Below are 10666 nucleotides of genomic sequence, written 5' to 3' on the forward strand. Positions count from 1 at the left end.
AAAATTAAATGTTGAAATATTTTTTTTTTATACGTGAAATTTTAAACAAAATCAGTTGTTTTATTGGTTAAATGTCAAGTACGTTTGCTCAAACCACTGCATAAAATTTGGATAACGAAAAGTTAAATATTTTATTTTGCCTGTGTAGACATACGATAGTTAAACGTAGACCTTGTCAAGCGTCCTGAAAAATAAAATCAACACCTTACACTTACGATGCCTACGATGTATCCTTAGAATTGAATGGCAATAAAACATAACTAGCAAGAAAATGTTTAAAGTTTAAACGTACTGGTCACAACTTAAACACTATGTACCACAAGCTCAGCGATCACATACTTTTCTGGCTTTTTATTGGTCTGAGGGAGATGGACAAGCAAATCCTAAAATCTGTTATGTACATTGAGTTAGTTGTTCGCAAACCTAACTGCAACTGTTAAATAATAAATTATTGAGAAATCAGCAAACGCGACCTAAAAATTTTGAATGTTAGCGCTGATAAGTGGATGGAGCTTGCTAATGACCGCGTAAAATGGCGACCTTTTACCTACAAATTACTTAGTAGAGTAAAAAGCAACATTTTGAGAGCGAACAATAAAATCAGATTAACAATTAACAAAAAGTTTTATAAGGTCGTTGACAACAAGTCGTATGCTTAAATTTACATTGCTACAATCTCAAAATTTACACTTAAATTTCGCCCTGCTAGGCTCTTCACAGAAACTGTTCTAAGACATTTAATGTTTGGTAACAAAAATTACACTTCTTTATTAATCAAGTATTTTCTTGAACTGCAGTTTGTAAAACATTTAACACAGGATTTTAGTGTCAGCTCAAATGTTACAGTATCTTTTCATCAAAATGTAAAAAGAAATCAATAGAACTTAACTGTACTTTTCTATTCAGAAAGATATATTTAAATTTTTATTTTTTCAAAAAAAATATTTAATTAAAAGTTTCTCGTTTAATTAACTCATTAGTATAAAGAAATAAATATTAAAAAACGTATAATATTTTAATGTTATTAGAATATTGTGTTAGTAAACGTTGTCTATTAGCTAAAAATTACTTGCTATAGTATTAAAAAAGTTTCTTGAAAAGAGTAAAAAAAAAGAAATATAATTATAAATAACTTTAATTTTTTTAAGTAAACTGTGTTTTCAAAAGATGCCAGCAAATTACTCAGAAGAAAATTTTCAGTTTTTTGTAGACTATATAAACCAAAACTTGAAATTTTTTGTTAAAGTTGTAAAAAAATATGTAAAGCTAAATTACATTCGGGAATATGCTCAGTACAACCAAATTCACAACTAATACATTTTAAAAACAAATAAAAGTTTGTTTCAAATAAAGTTATTTTCTACAAGTAAATAAATCTAATTATATTTACAAATGGTTCACTTAATTTACAACCTTAATATTTAGTTAAAATAGCACATTGAATGAAACATTGTGTAAAAAATTAAATTTTAATATATTTAAAGTTATAATATTCTCCTTATCAATAAGTTGAGATATTTAATTGTTATCTTAAAAAATAAAAGTCTAACAATATCATTATCGATAGGAAGTTTTATAAAAAACTAGTAGGAAGCTTTCTTTTACAAATATGCCTTCAAAAATTCTAACTTGATGATAAATTAAATTAGTATGATACAAATCTAGTTTTTGATGTTTTAAAATTACTGCACACTGCACAGAGCACAGTTGAGTTTTTTGAACGTTTAAAAAGTGATTAAAACATTTGGTCAAAAGTGTACGAAAAAACTTTTCGGTTATCTATTCGTATACTATTTTGAAACAGTCTAAAGTGTTGTCCAGGACATACGGCACAAAATTTGGTTTACCTTTACAAATTTGTCTAATGCTCACATTTTGAAGGTTGCCATAGGTTTTTTATAAGTTTTCTTTATTTTTTAAGGTTTTTGAATGTACATGTTTTTGTCTACTTTCGATACAAAACTACATTCAAAGTTATGTATTTTTTGAAAATATATAGTAAAGATAATGTTTATTTTATAAAAGTTTTTTGAGTTGAATTAAATTCTAAATAAAACATAACTAGTTTTTCAGTAATTATTTCACATGTGAAAGTTATTTAATATTTCTGGTTTTTCTTTTTTTCTCAAATTACAGGTGTTCCACTGCTTTTTATTTAAATTATCAAATCCAACATATTACTAGGTTTCCTAGATTTATAAACCAACTATTAAGAAAACTTAAGCAAATCTAAAAATTAATTAAAATATCTGTCTTAAGAAGATAGTTGTTAAATGTTCTAAACTGCCTTTTCTTTTTTTAGTAGTAGCAGACCAGAGTTGCCAGAAAGCATTTCGCGTCGACATTTTCTTCTAACTTTTTTAGGAGAACTAGGAGCTACAATTTTTTGATTAAAATAAAACAAACAAAATAAAACACACTCGAGTGAACAGCTACAACTAGTGAAATCATATTTTTCAATAGCATGGCTAAGCACAGATTCCAGGAAAGCGTCGTGCTAAACAAAGGCTTTTTTTAAATAACAAAGTTATGAAATTTATTTAGAAATTAATAAAAACAACTCATGGGTTTTATAAGTGCAGTATAAATTTGACATTCAGTCTAGACTAGATGTTAATAGTCTAACTAAACTCTAATTTACAATTTCTGACATTCGCTTGACTAAACAACACGTCATCTAAGTAGGTATTACGTGTCCTAAGTAAGTGTTAAAACTAGGTTTTAAGTTATAAATTATTTGTTATAAACACGTTTTTAAAACAGATAAATGTGTACTCTTGTTAGTTGTATAAAAATAATACTTATTTAATTCTTAGCTTTTTGTTTAAATGACTCAGTCATCTATTTTTCTTGTATGAATCTAAAGAACTAGTTATCTTTTTTTAAATATATTGGTAACTAGGCTTATTAGTAGTTACTTTTTTAAATTTAATTCTTTTTTTTTTTTTTTTGAATCTCAAAAATTTTTATTTTTAAGTTTTAGATAATCTATTTTTACAGTTATTTAATATATTTAAAAACCAACTTTGTAATCAACTAAGAAATTTGGAATGGATAAGAGAGAGTTGTTATTATTTAAAGGGTTTTGATACTAAAGGTCTGGCCAAACTCAAAACTCACCCACCCAACTACATTTAACTTAGATAGAGCCCTTGGTAAAGGTGATGAAGGGTAATTTTAAGAATTGCTACTCATGTAAGCTATTTAGGATAACTCATCTAGTTTTAGATTATTGGAAAGGTCAGGTTATTTAAGACTAGTTTAAGACTTTTTGAAATACTCTAGCTTATTTCTTTTTTTTTTTTTAACTCACGCTTGTTTAGATTTTTTCTTTAATCTTTAACTAGTTTTGTGCTTTTTTTCTAAAAACCGTGTTTTTGTAAGTAGTTTGTTTCAAGTTCAAACTTTTAAGGTATTTTAGTTTGATTAACATTATTTTTTCATACTTTGGCTCAGATTATCTACTTTTAAGCTTTTTCATAAACTCAGGCTAGATAAATGTAACTTCGGCTAGTTTTTAGTCAATCAGGCTTTGTTTATTGCCATTAAGGGTGATTGTTATTAAAAAGTAAGAAATCTTATATTGATCGAAACTGTTTTCAAAGTCATTTTGTTATAAACATATTTTTTTCAATTAAAATTATTTAAAATTGAAATAGAGTTTAACAAAAAAATAAATAATTAAGAAAAAGACATTAGAAGGTATTCGTGGTGTGCGACCCGATAACCAAAAGGTTCTTCGTGCACCAGGTCCTATGACCAATCACTTTGAGCGTATTGTTTTATCAATCAATAAACTATAAATCAACATGTTTAGATTTAAAATCAGAACAGTAATGCTGAAAAAAAAGTATAGAATACACTATTTTACCCTTAATTTTTTGTTTACAAAACACAAATAAATGTTAAAGTTTTTGAATATACTTTAATTTATTAAAAAATGACAGTATATACAGCCTTAAAGATAACAAAATTGACTTAAACTTTCTTTTTCAACAAATAAAAAAAATTCTTTATTAGTTGCAAAATAATAAACATTGAGTTTTAGATATTTATAATATACTTTCATTAAAGTTTTCTTAAAAAAACTTTTTAAGTTTTTAATTGTTTAGCGTAATTTTTTGAATTGAATAGTAAATACAGCTGTACTCAGATTATAAATGTTTGTATTCTTAGTTTTTCCAACCATTGATTATTTTAATAAACACACGTAAAATATAAAACAAATAAACTGTTATTTCAGAGTTGCAACTTTACCTGAAAACCTGGAAAAATCTGGAATTTGACAATTCAGGCAAAAAAACCTGGAAAAACCTGGAATTTAAAAAGTTTTGAAAATAAGCTGGAAAAGCCTAGAAATTCGAACAAAAATCACTAAGGAACCTTGAAAAACCTGGAAATTTAACTATTTTCACATGTTCAGTAATAAAGTTTTGATTTTATTCAAAACATCTATTAAATTAATAAAAAAAAATTGTCATCATCAAAATACTTTATAGTAAAAAGCATATTTAAAGTAGCTTTACAGTATCTTTTTATTATTTTTTTGTTGAACACAGTTTCTTACCTTAAACTTAACTTTAAACAGACCCAAAAATGTGTACTTTTTAAAACTTAGAAGAAAATTGGAAAACCTGGAAAAAATTTGAAAAAACGAGTGGCAACCCTGTTATTTAAGTGTTTGAAGTATTTAATTGGCTCTAACTTTAAAAGATATCTCAATTTATGTTTAATGTCCAAATTAATTATATTTTTACTTATTAGTTTTACTTCATCAATATGTAAAAAACATGTAATTTTTTTTACTGCATTAGTTTTAAAAAGTACCAATCAAATTAAAGTATAAAAAATGTTGATATAAGACAGTAACGAACATTTTTATAGTTTCAGTTTTTATTTTAATAAAACTAAACCACTCTAACTTTTTTATAATTGTCATGAATAAATATTTTTTTTAACTAGTTGTAATTAATATATTAGATTCTCCAAGAAAACTTGTTAAAATGTTTTAACGATAACCGTTTTAAATTTACAGTTTATTGTTTGTCTTTTTGTTTTTGTGTTCTTACTTTTTATTTACTAAAACAGTTCTTTAGATTTAAATATGTATCGGTTTTTGTTGAAAAAAATTTCTTATCTTAAGAATTAGTTTGTTTTTCAAAGTAGAAAAATGTTTTTAGTCCTACTAGTTTACCCTTAAAAAATAATTTTATAAAAATTGTTTATACGTATAACTAATTTTGTTATTCCTTTGTTTCAGTTTACAAACTCTTAATAAGTGAAAATGGTTATTAAAAGTTTAACTTTTAAAATAACTGTTATCAAAAAATATAACCTAGTTATATACCTTTATTTTTATTTTAAACACTTAAAAACTAGTTTTGTGTCAACAATTAGTTTGTAGCTTAAAATTCTAAAAAAAATTGTACTTAAATTACTTTTTTACAGATTATTAAGTATAAAACTAATTTACAAATGAAGTTTCTTTATTTTATCTTATCCCTTTTTATGGCAGTAAACTTGGCCCAAGCCAATGAAGATTTTAAAGATTTTGGAACTGTTATCGGAATTGATCTGGGAACATCTTACTCTTGGTAAACTTTTTAAAGCGAACTTATAAAAATATTTATGTTGAAATGTTTTATAGTCACTTATAAGCTTATTTAGTTCTTGTAACTTTACTAAAAGAATGATATGTCTTATTTAATTTATGTAAACTTATATTACTAGAATTTAACAGCTTTTTTTCAAAAAAAAAAAAGTTTGTTTTATATTTTAATAGTTTTGTAACACTTAATAGTGTTTTTAGCAGTTGAAAGTGGCTTTCTTTATTTTCTCTTAAAATTAATTTAAGAATTCGAGCTACACTCGAAGGACGCTTTAGTCGCTTACGCTTGAGTTGCTGGTAGCTTTACACTGACAGCCATTTTCTTTACAAATAGTGATATTTTTCGCTTTGGCTTTTGAGCCAAAGTAGTTTATTTTGTGTTATTCTGTTAGCAGTTTGTTGTATTTTGTCTTGTCGCACTTTTATTCATCATTAATACACCTTTTAGTTTTTGCACTAGATTTCTATATATAAGTAGTTTAAGCATTTTAACCATCTTACTACTTAAATAGGCTGAGTTTAAATGATAATATAAGTTTAATTTGCGTTTGACAAATCGACTTAGCTAAGTTATTTAGCTAAGTCAATGCTAAACATTAGCTTACGTAACCGTCACCGATATTGTTATAGCGCGTTAAGTCAATTAATTGCCCGGTCCGCATAAACAAAAGTAACAACATTGTGTGACCGGTTCAGTTTGATAATACTTAATTAAAACCATAATTACATTTTAGCAATAGTTTAATCAGTTCTTTGTTTTTAATTTTATTATTGTAATAATACTTATTTTCAAGCCATAATAAAATCAAAGCTTTGTGCTTAGTTTTTTCATATGTTTCAAAGTGCACAACTTAGTTAAAATTTTGAATAAACAAAATTAATGTCGATTAAAAATAACGAAAATGCGTAACTTCAGTGTTGGTGTTTACCAAAATGGACGCGTTGAAATTATCGCTAACGACGAAGGAAACAGAATCACTCCGTCATATGTGGCGTTCACAGCCGAAGGTGATCGCCTCATTGGAGATGCCGCCAAAAATCAGCTGACTTCCAACCCGAAAAACACCATTTTCGACGCTAAGCGTCTCATAGGTCGTGCATGGGATGACAAGACCGTCCAAAGTGATGTTAAATACTTCCCGTTCGAAGTAAAGAATATAAATGACAAACCCCATGTTGCAGTTGATGTCAAAGGAAGCAAGAAGGTTAAATTTAGTTCTTTTGGTGGTTGAACAGTTTTAAGTTAAACTTTATGAAGTTGAAACCACACTATATTACAACTGGTATTGAATTTAGCTAAACAAGTATTTTTATATCAGTTGACAATAGAGGAGTTAAATGATTTTTTTATTTTACCAAAACAAATAAAAAAAAACAAAATTTTCTTCATTCCATTATTTTGTTAGTTAAAAATTAAAACTTATACGTTATTGAAACAATAGGTCTTAGACACAAAAGTGTCTATATTTAATCAAAATGTAAACCGCTTATTAGACTTTGAAAAAATGTAATTTTTAATACTAAAACAAATTTTTTTATCCAATTGTTTTGAACCAGACATTTTCTGCCGAAGAAGTCAGTGCCATGGTGTTGGGCAGAATGAAGGAAACAGCCGAAGCATATCTGGGAAAACCTGTCACCCACGCCGTCGTCACTGTCCCAGCTTACTTCACCGACGCTCAGCGCCAAGCGACCAAGGACGCTGGTACCATTGCCGGACTCAACGTGATGCGCATCATCAATGAACCGTTAGTTATTACGAGTTATTTTATAACTAAGTGTGTTGTAAGTGTGTTGGAGTTACAACTTTTCTGATGCAGTATTGTTTTAGAACCGCCGCTGCCATCGCCTACGGTTTGGACAAAAATGAAGGCGAAAAGAACATCCTCGTTTTTGACTTGGGCGGCGGCACTTTCGATGTGTCCCTGTTGGCAATCGACAACGGGGTTTTTGAGGTCATCGCCACCAGCGGAGACGCCCACTTGGGAGGGGAAGATTTCGACCAGCGCGTCATGGAGTACTTCATGAAGGTGTACAAGAAGAAGACGGGCAGGGACGTCAGGAAAGACGAGCGCGCCACGCAGAAGCTCCGTCGCGAAGTTGAAAAGGCGAAGCGAGCTCTTTCTTCCCAACAAACCGCCCGCGTCGAAATCGAATCTTTCCACAACGGACACGATTTCTCTGAAACTTTGACTCGTGCCAAATTTGAAGAGTTATGCATGGTAAGACTCTAAAATTACTATTATGTTTTCTTGACAGTTTATTTATTAAAATACATTACTCAACTGATCAATATAATACAAAACATTTACATTGATCATAATATTTTTTTAGGACCTTTTCCTCTCCACGTTGGAACCAGTAAAGAGAGTGTTGGAAGATGCTGAAATTTCCAAAAGCGAAGTCGACGAAGTCGTCATGGTCGGAGGTTCGACCAGGATTCCGAAAATCCGCAAAGTCGTCAAGAACTTCTTCAACGGAAAAGAGCCAAACGTTGGCATTAACCCGGACGAAGCAGTCGCTTACGGGGCGGCTGTCCAAGGTGGAGTCCTCGGAGGCGAATCCACCACTGACGACCTCGTCTTGCTGGACGTCTGCCCGCTCACCCTTGGCATTGAAACGGCCGGAGGAGTCATGACCAAGCTCATCGCCCGTAACTCCGTCATCCCGACCAAAAAGTCCCAGATATTTTCGACTTATGCAGACAACCAGCCTGCTGTCACCATTAACGTTTTGGAAGGTAAGTAGATTCCATCTAAAAAGTTTATAAATAAACTATCTTAATATAGTATAACTAATAATATTTAGTTAATATAAGCAATAATTTATTAACTAATCTAAAAAATGATAATAAATTGTGCTCTAATGATTTTAATCTTGTAAATACCTTTTATTCATTAAAAACCAGGTGAACGTGCCATGGTCAAGGACAACCACCACTTGGGCAACTTTGACCTGACCGGCATTCCCCCGGCTCCCCGCGGCGTTCCCAAGATTGAAGTGACTTTCGAGATTGACGCCAACGGAATCTTGAAAGTCACAGCCGAAGATAAGGCGAACGGAAACAAGGAGAAGATCACCATCACCAACGACAACCAGCGCCTTTCGAAGGAGGACATCGAGAGGATGGTGCAAGACGCTGAAAATTTCGCGTCCGAGGATCAAAAGGTGAACAGTTTTTAATTTTGTTTAAAGAAATTGTTGTTTTAGTCCAAAAAAAATCATGTGTGTTTTAAAATTGAATACCAACTTGATATGTTTTGTTATTATTATCGCAAGTCTATTGCCCTTATTTAAAATTGGATGTCCTCCAAAATTATTCAATATTGTGAAGTCTTTTCATACAAACACAAGGGCAACCATTCAATATGATGGTAGTGTATCTGATTCATTTGAAATCAAAAGTGGGGTAAAGCAAGGCTGCGTACTTGCTCCAACTTTGTTTGGAATCTTCTTTTCGATGCTATTAAAGCATGCTTTTAATTCATTAACCACTGGAATCAAGCTTCATACAAGAACTGACGGACACCTTTTCAACCCTTCAAATCTAAGAGCTAAGCGAAATCTGAAGAAAGTCACCATACGTGATCTTTTATTTGCTGACGATGCTGCACTCGTGGCTCACTCTGCCCAAGACCTGCAGACACTGCTGAATCAGTTTTCTTCGGCATGCTCGGATTTCGGCCTTACTATAAGCCTTAAGAAGACTAAAATTCTAAGTCAAGGAACAAATGTTTTACCATCAATCAAGATCAATTGTAAGGATATCGAGAATGTAGATAACTTTGTATACCTTGGCTCAAATGTTGCGTCAAACGCATCATTGGACAAAGAAATAAATAGTCGCATTGGCAAAGCATCAGGCACTTTCGCTCGCTTGACTGCAAGAGTTTGGGATAACCAAAAGCTAAGCATTCGAATAAAGGCTAACGTTTACCGTTCCTATGTCTGCAGTACTCTGCTTTACGGTAGCGAGACATGGACGTTACCTAGCGTACAGGAGAAGAAAATCAATACCTTGCACCTACGATGCCTTCGTCGCATCCTTGGAATTACATGGCAGCAAAAGATCACCAATGAGGAAGTATTGAGACGTACTGGTCTTACCACTATGTACTTTACCCTCAGTCAGCGCAGGCTTCGCTGGCTCGGTCATATCCTGAGAATGAATACTGAGCGGATCCCAAAGTTTCTATTGTATGGCGAGTTGGTCGTTGGCAAACGAAACCGAGGACGTCCAAAATTACGTTTTAAGGATGTATGCAAGCGCGACCTAAAAAGCTTGAACATTGGAACTGATGATTGGGAGTTGCTTGCAAATGACCGTGCCAAATGGAGATCAACTATACACAAAAGACTGCAAGAAAGAGAAAAGGAATATTAAAAAAAAAACGAAGAAGAAGATGAAGAAATAAGGAGCAGAATGAATTTAATCGTTTTTTTATGTGTTTGTGTTTTGTTTATTGCATCACTGTGTATGTTTTTTTTTTTTTTTTTTTTTTTTTTAAACATGTAATTTTTTTTTAACTTTTTTCTCTGCGCACAACACGCATAGCCGATCTCGGCTGATAGCGGGCCTTATTATTATTATTTATATTGTCCTACGATGGACCCAGGCATCAAGACCTCGACCACTTAGACTGAAAGACACATAACAAAAAGACAAAAAAAAGTTCATAAGATGAAAAGCATAACTTAATTTAAATTATAAAGGTAAACTTAAAAAATTATCAACACTTAAAAATCATTATAATATTTTTGCAGTTGAAGGAGCGCGTCGATGCTCGCAACGAGCTTGAAGGGTTCGCCTACTCACTGAAGAACCAGGTCACTGATAAAGAGAAGCTTGGAGCCAAGCTGAGCGACGACGACAAGAAGGCGATCGACAGGGCTGCCGACGAAACCATCTCGTGGCTGGAAAGCAACCAGCAGGCCGAGAAGGAGGAGCTGCAAGCGCAGAAGAAGAAATTGGAAGGAGTTTCTCACCCGATCATCGAAAAAGTCTACGGCGAAGGAGGAGCTCAGCAAGGAAAAGCTGAAGGAAAGGACGAATTATAA

The 10666-nt window shown here is 31.3% G+C and overlaps 1 protein-coding gene across 1 annotated transcript; it reads left to right on the forward strand.

Annotated features, from left to right (window-relative positions):
- The first annotated feature begins 5475 nt into the window (after positions 1–5475).
- Positions 5476–10666, forward strand: LOC145841907 (endoplasmic reticulum chaperone BiP-like). Its single transcript, XM_082949208.1, has 7 exons — positions 5476–5594; positions 6525–6813; positions 7166–7356; positions 7440–7830; positions 7943–8348; positions 8517–8776; positions 10373–10666. Exons 1-7 carry the CDS (start codon positions 5476–5478, stop codon positions 10664–10666), a joined length of 1950 nt encoding a protein of 649 aa, XP_082805334.1.

This window comes from Thalia democratica, chromosome 8 (genome assembly GCF_965202585.1).
Source record: "Thalia democratica chromosome 8, ktThaDemo2.hap1.1, whole genome shotgun sequence".
NCBI lineage: Eukaryota > Metazoa > Chordata > Thaliacea > Salpida > Salpidae > Thalia > Thalia democratica.